Source organism: Brienomyrus brachyistius, chromosome 5 (assembly GCF_023856365.1).
Source record: "Brienomyrus brachyistius isolate T26 chromosome 5, BBRACH_0.4, whole genome shotgun sequence".
Taxonomy (NCBI): domain Eukaryota; kingdom Metazoa; phylum Chordata; class Actinopteri; order Osteoglossiformes; family Mormyridae; genus Brienomyrus; species Brienomyrus brachyistius.
In genome coordinates, this window is record NC_064537.1 from 15,958,937 (window position 1) to 15,977,685 (window position 18,749).

General features: G+C 45.6%; 1 protein-coding gene across 1 annotated transcript; it reads right to left on the reverse strand.

Moving 5' to 3' along the window:
• Positions 1-400: 400 nt before the first annotated feature.
• dus1l (dihydrouridine synthase 1-like (S. cerevisiae)) lies at positions 401-18,471 on the reverse strand. Its single transcript, XM_049015421.1, has 14 exons — positions 18,367-18,471; positions 17,165-17,409; positions 16,974-17,082; positions 16,813-16,863; positions 16,615-16,727; positions 16,448-16,530; positions 15,745-15,848; positions 14,139-14,283; positions 13,696-13,792; positions 13,510-13,598; positions 12,674-12,840; positions 12,356-12,393; positions 3,612-3,687; positions 401-2,093 (listed from the first exon to the last, which is right to left on the reverse strand). The coding sequence occupies exons 2-14, from the start codon at positions 17,399-17,401 to the stop codon at positions 1,834-1,836; spliced, it is 1,569 nt and encodes a 522-aa protein (XP_048871378.1). The 5' UTR covers positions 17,402-17,409; positions 18,367-18,471; the 3' UTR covers positions 401-1,833.
• Positions 18,472-18,749: the final 278 nt, after the last annotated feature.

Genomic DNA, 18,749 nt, shown 5'->3' on the forward strand with positions numbered 1-18,749 from the left:
AATCCATATGCAGGAAGGGGGCACAGTGTGTCCTTCTCTATGTTCACAAGGCTTCATCATAATTAAACATATTAAAAAAATAGCCTTTGTTAATTGTATTTACCTGTATTGTCGGTATCTGTCGCAGGCACATGTATGCCGCACTTTTACCACGATGAAGTAAGGGAATAAGTAAATAGGTCAGATGATATACTATTGGCTGGCACATTTCTGTTCTGTCATTTAGAGCAATCAATCAGAGAGAGGTCTTGGGGCCAGTGTCTTTTGAAGGCCTTCGAGTCAGATAAAAAAAAAAAACACTTCCACTGATTTCATTGCAGGGTATAAATTGAAGCCTTTGGGTTATGGGAACAACCTATGGCGCAGAACACTGACAGCAGAAAGAGAAAGGAAAGAGCGCTTTCTTTCAAAACTTTTATTCCGATCGACAGGGACAAATATTTCCATAACCTGAGGACCATAAATACCACTGTAAGAAGTATCCAGCAGGATTAAAAACAGAGGCAGGCATTATTTAACCTGCGCTTGGCGGATCATCTTCTTGCATAAATTACAGGCTAAAGGCGCAGCACAGGAACCGCGTCGTTTAAGCCGCGGTGCAGGCTGATGCTGTACAGAGTGGCTTAGCTACTGCACAGTGCGATCCACCCATTACAGTGCGCTGCATGTCAGTGAGACCCAGCATTAACCAGACACTGTTACCTACAGTAAAGACCCCTCAACCACAGGCCTCGGTTGGACACATTCCTGCAAAACGCGGTGAACCCCAGACACAGAAGGAGCCCCGCAGGTAGATTTTGTTCCAAAGCTTTGCTGGCACCATCCATGACGTGACGTTCGTGTGAAACATTCGAGACGTGCCAACTCGGCAATAAATGCATTAAAACAGTTGCAATCTTCCAATAGGAGGCTGCAAATGTTGAACTTCCTGCAATACAAAACGGGCTGGATCTGACAATGTGATAGAAATGCTGTCAGAACAACTAAACTACTAAGTTTCCTAGCAACTGATTTGTGTTACTATAGCAATCCACAGTAGCATGGCTAACCACATCCATCGTATGAAAGTCTATTTCCTAATTTTTTTTTATTGCTAGCTTAACTGAAAAAACAAATTTAATGGTTTTTAAAATGGGCAACTGGCTGTCCATTTGGCTTTAGCTGTGAATTGCTTTTCTATGTGACTTTCCCAACACCGGAACATTCTATGAAGCTCACAGTCCAGTTTTCCTTCGTGTTCACAGTGTAGTTTGAAGGGAGTGTTCCCTGTCAGGGTGAAGCACAGATCTTTTCAAATCCTACAAGATTTCACTCAAAATGAAGTCTCCTGTAATACATACTTATGCCTTTTTGGAGTGAAGCTTATAATTTGTCAGTGGTTTACTTCCGGCTAATGTGCCGTATGCGTGATCCTCTCCGACGTCATTTAGCAAACCCCTGGAAAACAGCCGGATACTAGAATAGCCTCCAATTTGTTATATTCAATTCGGTTTTTTTAGAGATAAAACTGAGATGAAGTACATTTTGTTTAGAAGAAGTAGCCAATTTTTTGACCATGAAGTACCATTCGTAATAGCAAGGAGTTAAGCCAACTGAAATGATTCAGCTGAATGGCCAAAAAAAACCCTGTAACAAAACTGAAACAACCACAAGTTAAAGGGTAATCCTGACGGAAGCAGCCATACTGATGTCCTGTCAAATGTACGTCGTTGCAGCACCATCCTCAGCAGAATCTGAGTGTCACGCTCATTTCCCTCGGTCTGGGGGCAGCTCTCCCAGTGCAGCAACCCTCAGGGGTGTGTGGTGCCTCACGTGTCCTTAGAGGGGCCGCCCTCAGGCCACAGGGTCTCTGCCGGGCTGCTCAGGTGAGGCCGAGGGCAATGCGGGGCACGTCTGCGTGAGCGACTCCCCGTTGGCCTGTCTGTCGGGCTCGCTGGCCTGTCTGTCGGGCTCGCTGGCCTGTCTGTCGGGCTCGCTGGCCTGTCTGTCGGGCTCGCTGGCCTGTCTGTCGGGCTCGCTGGCCTGTCTGTCGGGCTCGCTGGCCTTCTGTCGCTGAGCTTTATCAAATTTGGTCTTAAACAACAATCCATGGCCTGCGGAGAAGAGAGGAAAAAGGATTTAAAAAAAAAATAATAAATAAATAAAAAGGGCAGGTGGGGAGTTACTGATTCGGAGAGTGACATGTAGGTTTGTTAACCCGGCCACGTGGCAGCTTGATATACAACCTGAAATAGCACAATGACAATTAAAAATAGCCAGCAAAATCTGGTTGTTTTCAGCTGGCTTCTGACAACCATTATTACAATGGGAATAAACAATGAATTTCTACCTTCGGATTGACTTTCTTATTCAGCATAATGAATTATTACAGTTTAGCCTAAAAGACAGATTATTGATAGTATTCTGCTCTAATCCTCCATCAACAAGATAAAGATACTTTGGACTTTTGTAAACTTCAGTATCTTTTATTCATTTTGTATACATTATTCTGTCAGATTAATGTATCAGTCACATCCCTTTAATGTTCTAGGCACTAATAATAGACCAATGTTTTATTTCTCTTGGTAAAAAAAAAAATGGATGCCTCAGAAAGTTAGTTTAAATGATCTGAGCGAATTTAGAGAAACTTTTTTTATTGCATACAGATATAAGGTGACCATTGTTATTCGGAATGTGCTTCCTAGTGGGGAAAAAAGACACTGGGGAACCAGGGCGATTGTGGAAGACAGATGCACAGCCTGCAACACAGAGTAACATGCAGTCTGTCAACAGCACCAGAGCTTTTGGGGGAAACGAACAAGGCAGAAGGGTTAGGCTCTGTGTGTGGTAGCCTGCCTCAACAGCCTGGGGGGGAGGAGGGGGGGGCACTCATTGCATTTCATTTATTTAGCAGGGATAGACAACCCCAACTTAAGAGAGATTCAAACCAATGACCTTCCAACAACAAGCACAGCCTGCTGACCCACTAAGCCACACGGGGCCTCACAGTCATCCTCAGCGTGTAAATCCATCTATGTGCCACGAAAGTCTAAAGCAGCGTTTCTCAAACTTGTTTGCCCATGGGGACCAGTCATGTCAGGCTTTGGGGCTGCAGGGCCCTGCATAAACGACGCTGCCCAACCCCCCCTCCGCGGAAGCGTATCCGCATAGATAAATAGATATCATTACTATAGACAGATAGTATTACTATTATTATTATTGTTGTTGTTGTTATTATTATACCTGACCTGATCTGACTGAATTCTGATTGGTGCAGAAGCGAAGCTTCGCATACCGGCAGGAACCCTCTCACGGACCGGCAGGAACCCTCTCACGGACCGGCAGGAACCCTCTCACGGACCGGCAGGAACCCTCTCACGGACCAGGACCGTACAGATTTGAGAAACGCTGGTCTAAAGGACACTTTTGCCATTGACGTTATTCACCATGCCCAGGTGGGGCACCACAGGGGCGTTCATACAGCATGCAGCTGGCCATTTCTACTTAAGAAGCCCTCTCTGGGAGCTAAAGGGGCAGAGCCTGAATGCGCTCATTTTATTACTCCAGTGGCAGTGGGTGAAGGTCGTCTGGAGGCAGAGGGTGTGGTACAGCACACTGGTGAAAGGCCTCACCTGGACAATCAGCCGTAGCCTTGAACGCCGCCTTCTTACAGCACCCCCGACACAGGCTGAAGACACACTTACTGCCCTGCAGAAACACAGAACGGAAAACGGAAGATGTTTCATGTGCCAGTTGTACAAGTACACGAGAGCTCACCAGCTTTGAGAGATAATCAGACAGTCAGAGCACAGGGTCAGGCATCACGTTAAGGACAGGTGGCAGTATGATCACTCATCCGGATGCCAAATTTGAACCCGTGGCCTTCAGGAAAGCAACAGCGATTCAAAACAGGCTGAGCCACTCATCACAAGTCATGTGACTAGCTTTATCATAGACACAAGGTCTTCTAATGGGTTTGTGTGTACAATATATGCACATATATAACAAATAACATATATACAAATATACGTCTCTAAACCAAAGCCACGGATAGTTCATATGAATGGAAATCGCCACATTAGCGTGTAATGGAAGTTCATTAGATTCAGGCACGCTTCTAACCTAAGGGTGCCACACATTGATTGAGCTGTCACGGTTATTAGATTAAAGGGCAATTAAGAATTCCTTCGCGTTTACTTGACAATATGGCGGAAGGAAGACGGCTTCACAGCGGACGGGGGTTCAAATAAAGAGCGAAAGCATCAGCGGTGTGGGAAACGTCACGTTAAAAGTGAATGAAGGTGCAGTTGTATGCAAGCATTGCAAAGCAGAACTTAAACATCAGCACAGCACAACTGCAACACGAATACATCTTAAAAGAAGATATTCAGGTTTGACAGGCGTAGTAGCCTAACCTGACTTTGTCATTATTTTGACTGAAATCATTTCGCTTCATTTACTTTCTACTATTCCCATATGTGAAAATAATTGCTTGCTTGATTTTCCCCGAAATTAGCCACACCATTACATTCTACATTATATAATAACCGTATAATATAGTTTTTTTGTGAACGTATTGTGTTCTCTATGGCTGAACAATATTGAGAAAAGGTCACATATTTGAAGTTTTTGCGATATTTAGGAATTGAAAATGTAAGTATATAGCCAAATAGAACTTATATACCAGTATAGTCTGTCTAATAAGCTGGTGATGTCGCCAATACACACAAAGCGGTGCCGACAAATTTCTTGCTTTTGCGCAATGTCGTCTGTGTGAAACTCAAAATACTGGTATTTCCATACAGCGAAAGACAAAAGTGTTTTCGTGAATTATAGTTCTTGTTCAACCCTCTCCTCCGCATTCATTTTATTTAGTTTCTCACGCCGCACGGTCAATGAGCGAATCGATCCGCAAGGACGAGAATGATTGCGATTGTCTCGGAAAGTGTATGCAGAGCTCAGGCAAAACAGTGCATGCAAACCCAAGGCAGTCAGGCACAGTGGCGCACTGGATAGCACTGTCACTGGGTAGCGCTAGCACTGCACATCGACACTTTGTGCGTGTGTACTTTTCATATCTGGGTACCTGTGCTTGTATTATATATAACCGGTTACTCAATGAACTGTCAGATTAATCGATAAATTACTCAGTTATTGATATAATTGACAGCGACAGGCTCACATTCGTGGGAAGGAAATGTCAGTAAAATGTCTTACGCACAATGGGTACGTATTTGGACGTTCTGCTTTCTGAAATTCTTTAAAAATGTGAACGCAATAAGAAATTTGACATTTTATGAAGAACCCAACATGCCAGAAGAACAGCACTGTTCAATAAAATCAGGAATATCCCGAGGAGATAGAGGACTTATCTGTGTATTCCAGGTGGTTCATAGTACTTCTGCAGGTTCATGAATGAAGCTCTTCCAGCACTTGCATAATCACTTGCTTACCGACAAGATTCAGCAAAGCCGATGGATTTTAGTTGACCAGATGTCTGCACAAAAATTCAGACATTTGCACGGAATGATAACATCAATAATAAATTGATGTCTCGCAGGTGAAGGAGTAAAACCCCAAGAGACCAATGTTTAAAAATCTGAAAGGACTGTTTGATTCTCCAGACATTCAAAAGCCAAGGTATCTTACCTGTTCTCCTATCTAATCCTACAGTTAAAAAAACCCAAACACCCCCCCTTACTCTGTCTGGTTTTGTTCATGTTTAAAAAAAAAAAAACATGCAAAAATAGAAAGGAATTAATTTTATTCTCAGTGACTTCAAACACTTCAACGTCTGGAAAGTCATTCACATTTTCTTAAACTTGGAGCACAAATGAGTATACTGTGAGTATAATACTAAGGGTATACTGTGAGTATAATACTAAGGGTATACTGTGAGTATAATACTAAGGGTATACTGTGAGTATAATACTAAGGGTATACTGAAAGTTTACCATGGAGTGCATACTTTTCAAGCTCTCCTTTTAGTTTAAGCGTTTTTCTCTCGTTCAGCCCTTCAGCTGGCAGCTGGCTCTCAGGCTTTAATACCTGAAAACCGCGTCTGGGTCTGTTCCTCTCATGGACACTTTCCAGAGTCCTCACATCAAAAATGACAGCCAGAGAAAGGGCATTAAGAGGTGACCCCCGATTCACGGTGACACTGCGTTTCATGACACATCATATGAAGAATCTAATAACGTGACAAATAAACTCTTCTTGTCAGATTCAGTGCTAAACACCGAACAACAAATCAGGGGCATTAAGATAATGTTATAATTAATGCTTCAGAGTAAACAAAATTGGTCACATTTACTTCCTCCTGAACACAAGGGGGCGCTGTCTTTGTTCTACTTGGTCAGGGCCCTTTCATTACCCATCCTGCTGCAGAAATGGCCACCTGTTTAGCTATTAGCCAAAGCACCCCCTGAACACCACTGCATCAATTTGCAATTTGCACTGCAAATTGTATCAATTAACACCCTCCCAACTAGCCAAAGGAGGCTCGACCAATCTGATTACTCTGGCCAAGCTACTAAACGCATTTAATGCACATAGTTATGGACAATTTTAAATTGGGGGAAAATGTCAATGAAGCTCTAGAAACACAAGTTTAAAAATACAAATAAGTGATGGGTCTGTAAGTAAGGTGGCTATGCTACAGTGTTCAAGGTTGCGGGTTCAAACCTAGCCTAAGACTCCTGGAGTGCAAGCAAATTAACATCAACAAATAATCCTTATTTTGTCAAAAAGCCTTTAAAATGGATTAAATTTAAAGCATCCTTACTTTGTCATCCCACACAGGGGCAGGAGCTGGCTAATTGTCTTATATTCCCCAGTTAATTTAATTGCTGGGAAAAAAATGACTAGTTTTTTTTAAATTCTGTCATAAAAGTAGCAGACTCTCCAAACATATAAACCGCTGATCTACTTGGTGTTAATCATGGCTACACGATCAACCTCACAAAGAACACCTCACCTTAAACTTCAAATGATGGGGCTGTGTGCATAAACGCAACAGCACCTTAATTACCACATTGCTGGCAAATACCAGTTTCAAAGCCAAAACTGAATGTATTTATAAAATCGCCCTCACATCTTTAGTCTACCTTCATGTAGATGTAAGTCAACAGGCCGGCTGCAGTCGCAATTTTTAATGCTGAAAAGGGAATTATTTTCAGAGAACTGAAGAGCGAAAGAGTGACTGTGGAGTACCAGTTAGAGAGCACTCCAGAGCTACTTTAGGGCTGCTGGTGAAATTCTGGAATGTAATTCTGAAGCGAGCTAGCAGCGAGGAGGGTTGTGGAAAGTGGAGAAATGACTCCCGCTTCGTTCAATAGCTCAATGGAGACCATTCCATTTTCGGGGCTGGCACAGACGGCCACATGAGGGTAAACAAACCTTCAGGTCCGTGTTGGCCAACGTGGGCAGCACTTGAGTTCAGAATGAAAAGCGCTCGGTCGCAGAAATCGAACCAATCACGGCACGCTGAAGACGACGTGTGTTTACATGCTGTAGCTAAATCCGTCAAATCCGAGCTCACAGGACATTCTGTTGCCATGTTAATATTGTAATGTCACATTGTTGTAAAAGGCATTTGATAAACAACTGCAGGGGAAGAAAAAAAATCAAGCAATGGAAATATCCACGAAATGCATTTGTTTGCCATTAATAGAACATATTCAGAAAACTATTACTTGCCCATTGAACAGCCATCCAGCAACTTTTTCCCATCATGTCGACACGAGAGAAAGTTCCATGAAAAGTTTGTTGAAAGCGGCATCTATGCACTTTGCGAATCACACTTTTCAGCCGCGTTCATTGTTTAAACTACATAATATTAACTTCAGTCAGCTCTGCGTTCTTCTGAAGGGGCAGATATACAATGCTGCCATTATAATTGGGGATTATGCGAAAGCAAAATCCACTTCACGTTACATTACGTCCCAGGAAATGAGCGAGAAAAGCTGGTTCTATTACTTAAGAAGGACGTCAGCTTCTTATAGCATAAAACACCAGAAGTAATGATGTCAACAGCATCAGAGCTTTTGGGGGAAACAGACAAGGCAGAAGGGATACGCTCTGTGTGTGGTAGCCCGCTAATACAGCCTGGGGGGGGGGGGGGGGGCACTCACTACATTTTATTTATCAGGCACTTATATCCAAAACAATGGACATTTCTGAGCAGGGACACACAACCCTGACTTAAAGGCCTTGCTCAAGGCCCCCGACGGTGTCGACTGATGTGAGACTTCGTAAATAAATATGTTATGGATTTTATACGCACACATACAGTTCACACACAAAAGTTTCATGTACTACAAATTACTTCCATCTTTCCTAACTAGTTTGGCAGTGAAGTAATCATGCAAAGTTTTGAAGTGAATGGATTTGTTAGCGACTGATAAGAGATCCATCTGGACACAGATAGCTTTGTGTACAACAAGGTGACGTATCTGAGCCCCATCCAGGCATAACTCCTCGATCATTATGAAGTGTTTTTCCATTGTTTGAAGAACACCTCTGGGATCTTCCCTGGCCTTTATTGACACCACCTGCTGCTCTCCATGAGCGCTGATTACGCTCCTGAGTGGAGTGGCACGTTTGAAGGGTCTCCATATATTTATTCCAACTAGTAAAAACGTAGCGGAAGTCTATCTCTACAGGCTGCCTGAGTGAAACTTGGACAGTCGTCTGCATTCGGTGCGACTGGCCCGTAGCAGGACCCTGACTCTGCTACCCACCACAGAGTCCGCCAGCCAAGTTCCGGCAAACCGATATCTGGCGCTAACATTAACCAGATTATGCTTTATTCATACCTCCTTCAACTGCACATGGGCTCGATATGCATCAAGGCTCAAAATCGAATCAGGCAAAAGGCCCAGTCCAATCAGTGACAGCAAGCTAAATCCGCTCATTTATCCCATCGGCCGTAATAAAGATTCATCAACTGCCCGCCGTCACAGTGTCGACTCGGTCTTACGCTGAGACGTCGCATCCATTAATTAGCTGTTGAGCGCTGGGGTGAATTTTTAGAGGCAGCTTTCCTCCAGGATTTTTGGCCATGGAGATGTGAAGGCTTCAGACCATGAAACCAGGAAATGAATGGGGACCTGAACTCATGCAAAGTCCAGGGAGCCGGTTATGTTCAAATAAGGGAAACTCTTCACATTTTGAGACCTTAGACTAAACAAAAATATCAGATTGCAAGTGTCAGATTACACTCCGGTACCCAGAACTACAAAGAACCAAACCCAGGGTCAAACACATCATCACGCAATATAAATGTTTTTTTATGACCCTAGTATAACTACAAACTGCAACTCAAAGTAACTGGCACAACAAGGAACTTTCAAGTCCAAATTCAACAATAAGCCTATTTTGTAAAATACTAAATTATGTAATGCATTAGAATATGGTAATTATTCACTCTGAAAATACCATGATTCATACAGGTAAACAGAAGCAGTGACTAAATAATCTTCCTGAAACTAAATCATGCATTATAAAAAAATACAAAACATTAAGCCATATTGTGCTATGAATCAATAATTACAATGACGCTTCTGTTTAAAGGTAAGTATGTCTCATTCAAGTCCTTTGACCATGTCTGGGAGTTTGACACAGGCAGCTACCAACAGCCAATCCGCTTAACATGTCCCGCAGCATTCAGCCGCTAAACGTTAAGTGTACATAAGACATCGATCTTGGGACAAGGTGACCCGCGGGGCATTAAGAAAGCGGTCCACTCTGAAGCTGTTCTGCCACCTCGGTCCTGTCCCTGCGGTGACCTCATCTTCACAGCAGGCCAAAAAGAACATGGCAGTGGTTACTGGACCCGCTGTTTCTGGACTTCTCTTTCAACCTGAGATCTTTGCAAATTTTGCAGTTTTAGGCCCTAGTTACGAATATATTAGGCCTGAAGCTTGGAAATAAAACACTTTTAGATCACATTTACATAACATTTTTATTCTTTTCTATGATGCCAATTTTCTTCTTATTTGATACACGTAGCAAGAACTGGCTCGGACCCATATTTGTCTCCAGAAGTGACGTTTCTCACTCGTTTCTCACTTCCCGTCAGCTTTAAGGAGCACGGCCATCTTCCTCTGACCTCTCATTAACAAGGTATTCTCAGCCGTCGTATCCCAGTGCAATTTTTACCATAGATACCTTAAAAAAAATCTCCATTCTCATGCGGCTGGTCCTTTACTTGCGCCTCATGTCTGAGGTCATCAAGGTGCACAGCAGCCATTTTTAACAAAAGCAATTAAATCTAAAACAACATCCTCACAAATTACTGAGAGCAACTTTTTAATCAGGTACGAACTGATTGAGAAGTTACAGCAGGACTTAGATTACACTTAAAATTGCAGTTAAATGGCTGGAACGAAGGCATGATTGCAGTAGCCAAAACAAAAAAGTAACTGCACACTGTCTTGCCCCGTTGAACTCCTGCCCTGTTCATCAAAGCACCCAAACAACAGGACAAGTGAGGTTTCATGGTTCAAATCAGCTTCCGGCTTCAGAAGGTGCCCCACAGAGCAGGCCGGAATCCTCTCAGCACCTTCCCGGAATTCAAATCATCGGTACTCAACTCTATGTAAGCAATACACGTTGCTGTAGCGACAAGCACTTACTTCCCATTATGAAGGTGCACTGCTGATTACTTAGAAAGGTTTCAGACAAAGACAGCTGGGCCTGTCCACTGCATTACCTATTCAATTACTTAATTACAGTGCAATCACTTGCAATTACTTGATTACACTGATGGCCTTGTAAATGACAATAATAATAATAATAATAATAATAATAACAATAATAATAATATCACCTCTGTACTGTTGAATATACCAGTAATTGATGCATTATTTACACATGCATCTATTTAAAAAGCCACTTATCTAGATAATGTTCAGGCCTGCATTATTAATTTAACTGTGTTTAAGTAACATTAATTCATTACAGTAATGCTGCTCTCAGGTCTGAAACAGACCTAAATACAAAAAGTCAACCAGAAAGAAATGATACATTTTCCGGCTGAAGGCCAAGCTGCAAATGCTACACGTCTTTCCCTAGCAAATGAACGGTCTCAGAGTCTGGAATAAAGAAATGTAAGGTTTTCCCTGTTCTAGAGAAAACCATAATGACCTGACACAGCGAGGTTTTGGTTTTGGCACCAGCAAAGTGTTCTTAAGCTGACAAGCTTTCCATCCGCAAGACCCTTCAAGCAGCGCCTGGGTACAGGAAAAACGCTTAGGGTTGTATTCTGAAGGCCTCCATGACAAGGTATTCTGTGGAAACTTCTAGAATGATGCGTACAGCAGACTCTCAGCAACACACGGTAACTCACACTCAGTTTCTCACAACTGTAACGCACGGGCAGCCTGAAAGAATAGAGTTATAATTAAAAGTGCTTCTGATAAAATGGTGTCTTGTTGGATTTAGGAGGTCGGCCCCTGAGCCGAGACATCCCATAATGCCCGGCAGGACAAGAAGGTACAGGTGGGACAGGGTGAGTTCATAAAACACTGTGGCTTGAAAAATGCTTTGAAAATTGGAGGGAAATATTACAGAGGCACATGTAGCCAGCAGTGTTATTTTCCTCCAAAGCCACTTACTTAGTACAGGGTCACGGAGAGCCTGGCGCTTATCCCAGGAGACACAGGGCAGGGGACAGGCAGGGGAGCCAGACGGTCGCAAGGCACGCGCACACACTCACACACACACATGCTGGAGGTGATGTCCAGCCTGCGATACGTACATCTAACCGCATTTCTTTGGATGAAACCCAAATGAGTAGACGGAACACGCAGAGGCAGGAGCCGGGATCGAACCCCCAACCCTGGCGGTGCTGCCCGTCGCACCTCTGTCCAGCTATAACTGAATAGTGTTTCTATATGCAGATGTGTCATTTCGCTACGCAGTATGACTGAATGCTGCTGTGACACTCAAGCCCCATTAAATAACGGGAGTTAATGTTTTGCATTGTGGTCTAAGCAGGAGGGTGTCGCAATGACAGCTCAGATATTACTGCACACCCCCAGTTTAACGGCTTCCTAATTTAGCCTAGCAGGCGAGCTACCGTCAAACTGATGCCAAAATGGCCACCCCCTCACCCCACACAGCAAGCTCATGCCAGCTGGATAGCAGCAGCCAAACAGCTGAAGCCCACCAGCCCTCAACAAGACAAAACGCAGCCGCCATCACCGGCCCATAACCCCTAACTCCCCTCCACCCCCCCCTTGGCAGAGTGGCACCACATTTGTCCCGCCGCCCGCACACTGGTGACAGACACAGTGCAGATCCAGGACCGGGGTTGGGGCCTCGGCGACCCTCAGCCTGGGTCCACATTCACAGCGCTGCTAAAAAGACTCACCTTGGGGTTTCCACACTGCTCACATTTGATGTATTTGGCTGCAGGGGAGACAATAAGGCAAAAGGTCAGGCTGGATTCCTAACTGATGGTCCCAGCGGCATTTAACGGGCACCGAGGAGGGGGCACAGGCAGGAATGGGGCAAATTCAAGTGCCACGTTCAGTATAAACACGTGTGGAACTCGCCTGGACTTTGGGACCAACGAGGCCTTGGGAAAAGCCCATGGAATGTTATGTGGGTATGTAAGGGCTACGGAAAGCGGTAAGCAGGCCCAGTGCAGCAGGCAGGGCCATGGGCAGCGGGACTCAGGGCTACTTACGTTTCTGCTCCATGCTGAAGTTCTTTTTGGGGTTGCGCGCCTTCTTCTTCTGCTTGTTCTTGGAGAGGTACTCTGGGGGAGCATCAGCATCCTCCAGGGCCCTCTTCACACACACTGCCTTCGGCTGAGAGCCGGGCTGCCCGTTCTCACTGCCAGGACCCTTCGGGCTGCAATGCCGGGGGGGGGCGCATGGCGAAAGGGGGAGAGGGGACCCTGTCAATGATCTGACAGACTTGGCAAAAAATGTGTATATCTTGGCATGGCCGGCGTTTCTAAGCTGGCCTGAATGAGATCACCATCCAGATGAATAAGAGCTCAGCATAGTGAAGCGGTAAATCTGAGAAGTAAATCAGTTAATCCACCAGCAGGCTGTCAGAAACCAGCCCTCTATCTCTGAAGCTCTGGAGAATTCAGACTGGAAAAAGTTCACATAATCAACGACAAAATAAAAACTATGGCATCCAATACGTTCCCTGGTCATGGATTAAAAAAAAAACTCGAAGAAGTGATTATCAACCAGATTCATTATGCTCTGAGAGTGAGGAACTGTACGTCAGGTCATGGCAGGCAGTTACTCCTGCTAGAGGAGACTCAGATGGAGATCAGTAACAGCGAGAGACACTGGAGGACCTGCCAACAGATGGCATAGTGAAGAATTCAAAGCACCAATGTGATGTGAGTAGAGCAGGCAGACAGCAACAGAACTGGGCGTTTGGCAGGGAGACGCGCCAGGAGAGCATGTTAGACACGTCAGTGACCCCTAACCCTCTCAGCCCTCGCCGGGTAATTAACGTCCCGGCAGTCAGTCAGAAGGAGGGAAGGAGAGGCTCTCTCACGCTGGCCGGACGTAGGGCTGGCATATCCAGTGCGGGAAGGGCAGGCTGCCGTGGTCCTTCTCCCCAGCTTCCTGTCGAGCCATTTCCTCCTGATGGTGAAAAGGGACAGGCTCTCAGCAGGCCGGTGAGGAAGGTGTGTGCGTGGAGGAGGAGGAGGAGGAGGAGGAGGAGGAGGACGGTGCGTACCTGGCAGCGCCGCTTCAGCTGCGCGTTCAGCTCCGCCATCCCGTCCAGCGTCCGCACTTTGGCCAGCTCCTCCCGCAGGTCCGTGTGGATCTGCAAACTGCAGGCACACGGTCTCCTCGCTGCTGCCCCAAATCCTCTTCGCTGGCCTTGTTCACATTTAATTCTTCAAATCTCTTGCCCCTCAATGAGTCTGACTTATGGGTCCTGGGTAACTACTGGATAGGCTGATACATTTTTCAGCTAAAAATTTCAATAAATTCTATTGCTGTACTTTTCCCCCTTGAAAATAGATTATTAATAAAATAGATTTATTTAAAAAAAACAAGCCCCAATATTTATGGTGAAAGTCTGGCTCCGAAAGAGTTCCATGGATTACAGCTGCCCCAATCTCTGGGGTAAACAAAGCATTAACCCCGATCACATGATCCAGGTGGGCCACTCACGTATGGTGCCACAGCTTGAAGAGGTGGGCACGGACGAAGGACAGGGAGCAGGGGTACTGCCGGACCACCTCCAGGTACTCCTCTGCCATCTCCCACACGGGCGGACTCTGGCCCTCAAACAGGGCTGGGTTGTGAAGGTTACCTTCTGCAAGGGACAAACGCAAACGGTCAGCCAGGGACCAGATGCCGAGAGCTGAACACCTCAGACTTATGCAGCAGTTAATTGGCACTTACCAAGAGACTGTTTTTCTTGCTAAGAGAAACAGTGCTATGAGGCTTTAACTACCTTGAACCGGCACAGCCAATTTGTCAATGAAGCACTGCTGGCGGTGAGGTCAGTTACGTAAAAACAGAGACGCTTAAAGTTCATGGATAAAAGCACTAATCTGATAATTATCATCCAAAGGAAAAGCTATTTGTATCTCCAGGTTGAAAATAAATTCAAGAGCCAATGAATACAGCACAAGGCAGCCCCCCACTGTCAAGAGAGGGAATATCAACTAAAAATAAATATACACAGTTGCGGAAAAAATTAAGAGACCACTCCATATTTAAATGGTTCTGCTGGCAGAAGGCTACACTGAACAGCAGGTTGCTTCCAGGTTCACAATTTCTAAGACAGCAGTACACAAGAAACTGGTGAAGCAGGAGACACTGGGAATGATCAGAAACCAGCCAGGTAGAGGGCAGAAGCGATTGTAGGAGGACATCAAGTGACCTTCAAGAGGAATGGGAAACATTAAGTGCAGGTGTGAAGTGCACTGCTAGGACAGTTTGTATCAGACTCCTAGATGCAGGACTGAAGTCCCACAAAGCAAGGAAGAAGGAAGAAGCCCTTCATTAATGAGAAACTAGGCTGCAGTCTGGGAAAGAAAATTATGCACAGATGCACACCTATAAAATTAGATTATTTTTTTCTGCAGCCGTCTATACGCTTCTCAGAGAGTCAACACTGCAGGAGAGTAAACACAATCACACCCACATTTCTTGATGGTGGTTGAACATCCCATAATAATGTTCACGTCATTCCAGCACCCCACAAAAAAGGTAGTTTAAGGACATTGGAGCATAAAATATTAGGATTTCACCCTTTAAATTTTGTACATGGGTTCTATCGGTTTAACAAAGCCTGCAGACCAGCACTTCTGAAGTCCTGTAAACTGCAGGATGAAAGCTTGTTCGTCAGGAGCAGGAGGTGGCTTCAGCTGAATAGGGTTCAACTCATGTCGGTGTAGAAATTCAACACAAAGGGGTCGTCCTGGGTGCCGGACACCCACTGATGTACAGCACTCCAAGAACACAGGTGGTGCAGCCACCCCCCTCCCCCGTGGCACTTGGTTCGGACCTCAGAGCCCCAGAGCCTGGCCTCTCCCAGGTGGTGCAGCCACCCCCCTCCCCCGTGGCACTTGGTTCGGACCTCAGAGCCCCAGAGCCTGGCCTCTCCCAGGTGGTGCAGCCACCCCCCTCCCCCGTGGCACTTGGTTCGGACCTCAGAGCCCCAGAGCCTGGCCTCTCCCAGGTGGTGCAGCCACCCCCCTCCCCCGTGGCACTTGGTTCGGACCTCAGAGCCCCAGAGCCTGGCCTCTCCCAGGTGTTCAGCCCATACCTGCGCTCATGACGCCCTGCACACCCGTTTCCTCCATGCAGCGCTGCACGTCGCTCAGGTGCTGGATGTTGCCGTTGGCAAAGACGGGGATGCTGACGGCCTTCCTGCAGCGGCCACATTTACACAACATGAGCTGGGGTTTCCATCACACTGGGCCGCCTACAAACCCATATGCATCTGCTCCCACCTTCTGTCCCACGAACAGGGTGAGAGCCAGGAGTCGGGAGAAGCCTGAGGGCACCTTGGATGTGACGCTACTTCGTCACAGGGCTCTCAGACAAACACAAACCAGAGGGGGGGTCGTCCAGGTCCAGAAAGTAAAAATCCAGACCAAGATTCTGTTGCAACCAACCAGTTGAGTCAAAGACAGAGTACTCAAGTGGTAGGTTGGAACAAAATCCTGGTCTGGATTTTTACTTTCTGGACCTGAACTATATACCTCTGACACACACACACACAGTAATGCAGAAAATCCACTTACATGTTAACTATAGGAGCAAACAAAAGAACAATACAGAAAGGAGCTATAAACTCCACCTATAGACAGAGCAGAGGAGAGATTCCAACATCCACCCCAAGAAATATGAGGCAGCAGTGTGAGCCACTGAACCACTGCACCACCCTGAAAGTTACACGACTGATTCCCACCTGGAGGGACTGAGCCATCGAAAAGCAGCCCCGAGATCTTGGCTCTGGAACGTACCGGACAGCAGTAATGTGCTCCCAGCTCGCGACGCCTGTCATGGCCCCTTTCTGCTCCTTGGTCCGGCCATGGATGGTCAGCAGCTGGCGGGAGATGGTCGCAGGCTATGAGCTCGCAGTTCTCACGCTACACGCGACCGCGCCCCGACCTGCTGGCGTGCGCCATACCTGGCACCCGGCCTTCTCCAGCATCTTGGCGTACTGCACGGTCTTCTCGACTTCCGGGAACACTCTGATCTTGCACGTGATGGGTACTGAAATCTTGTCATTGGCCAGTGACACTAGACACACAGGGGCGGACATCAAGATATGAGGGAGAGGAACCATTACCCCGATACTGAGGCAACAAGATGACCATAAGCTCACCCATCTTCTCCAGAAGACTCCACTCTTCCTGCAAGAAGGCACCGTAATGACCTAGGAAAATTCAGAGATAGTCTTAAACCAAAACATGTCCGGCTTGACGGTAAAAACAGAAATCCTCTGTAGTCTAACAGCTTGTATCTTCCATCCAGTGAGTCCTCTACCTCGCTTTGCGATCATCTGAGGGCAGCCCAGGTTGAGGTCAATGGCGTCGCAGTAGTCCTGAGCCAGGAGGGCGGCCTTAATGAACGTCTCTGGGTCATTCGCACAAAACTGCACAGAGGGAAGTGACATAAGGGGACGTGGGACGCGCCGAGCACGCGAAGAGCCGGAGGCACTGCCACGGCGAGCCCACCTGCGCAATCAAGGGCCGGTCCTCCGCACAAACCTCACCATACAGGTTCTCGCGCCGGTAGTTGCCGTCCCGCACGAAGACCTGCGCGTGCAGCATGGGGGTGTAGCAGATCTGGGCGCCATGTCTGCGGCTCAGGAGCCTCCAAGCCAGCTCACTCTGGTCCACCATGGGGGCCACCACATAACGTGCCCCCTTCAGGGTGATCTTCCAAAACTCAAACCCTTGCAGCTTATTCATGATGAAAGCTTACGGAGGAGAAAGAGTTAGAAACCAGGGTCAGTTTAGGGAAACTGCAAACAGCTTCAGTATTCAGGAGGCTTAAAAGTAACCTTCAGTATAACATAAGCAGATATATATTAAGCGTTATTAATGGTGAAATGCTGACTGTATGACAGCAGAACATGAATTTTCCTTTAAACTGTTTGTGTTAAATTCAATTGCGACACGTTGAAGACCTTTACGAATATAAGTAACAATGTGATCATTTTAATTGTTTACATCAATATACGTACAGAATATTACTACATAATAAAACTGGAATTGGCCGTAGCGGCTAAACCGTTTAAAATGCTTAAGTCGAATACTGGAATAGAACTATAAAACACGCAATATTACAGCAACTTGTAGCATGGTTCTACAGGTAGTTATTTGGTTTAATTTTACCCCCTGGTTTTGTGCTGTCACACGATCTTCGCCACACTGTACAAAGTGGAAAATATTAAGTGGCTTTGGGTACAAAACAAGTGGATAACATATGGACGGATTACAATACGCTAGAAGAGATCGTCTGGTACAAATCTCCTAATTTGACTTCAACATGTAATTGGAGGACAGTGATGGGCTAGGGATAGTGCTTCTGCCCATGACTAGACAATGTACCATGCTGAAAAACTGCTAGCTTACCAACAAGATCGACACACTAAATATTACAGCGTTAATGTCAGGACGTTTCCTGTCTTAACCAGCGACCCATACTAATGTCACTGAAGCTACTTCCGCAAACGATCACGTTAAAACTACAGATATAAATTTACAGGAGATCGGGAATTTGCGCGCACATGTTAAATGTAATCCAGCTTCCACTCGTACATGTGGAGCCGTTTTAACATTTGCTCAAACGATTTTTAGAATCAATATCCGATTATCGGAATACAAAATTTCACATAGTGAAGACAGATGAAGTGTCATATGAGAATACTGACCAGATCTCACGGCTGGCTTGGGCTCCTAACCAAGCGTCCGCCGGGTGCGCGAACCGCTTCGGCGTCAGTCACAACTCGATTGGGGTTACATGTATTACACTCCGGGTTTCGCTCGCGACATTTGTGTCACTTTCAAATATGATCGATCGGAAACCTCATCTAAAAAGATGTATGTACAGAAATCCTTTCTTTTTTCGTATTCCAATATTGAAACTGGCAAATGATTGGAAGTTAGTGCCTCCTAGTGGGTAAATCTAATTAATTAATATAATTAATTAGTTAATTTATGAATACACATGTTTCTCTTTATTTTGATCATATATTGTTCAAAGTGAATAGTGATATTTTTTTCTCAGACATAAAATTGTATACCGTACATATTT

Coding starts and splice junctions, on each gene's coding strand:
- dus1l (XM_049015421.1), bottom strand. CDS start 17,401: ATGAATAAGCTGCAAGGGTTTGAGTTTTGGAAGATCACCCTGAAGGGG. Junction 15,849..16,447: donor GAGCACATTACTGCTGTCCG/GTACGTTCCAGA, acceptor TGGCCGCTGCAG/GAAGGCCGTCAGCATCCCCG. Junction 2,094..3,611: donor GGCTACGGCTGATTGTCCAG/GTGAGGCCTTTC, acceptor TCTTCTCCGCAG/GCCATGGATTGTTGTTTAAG.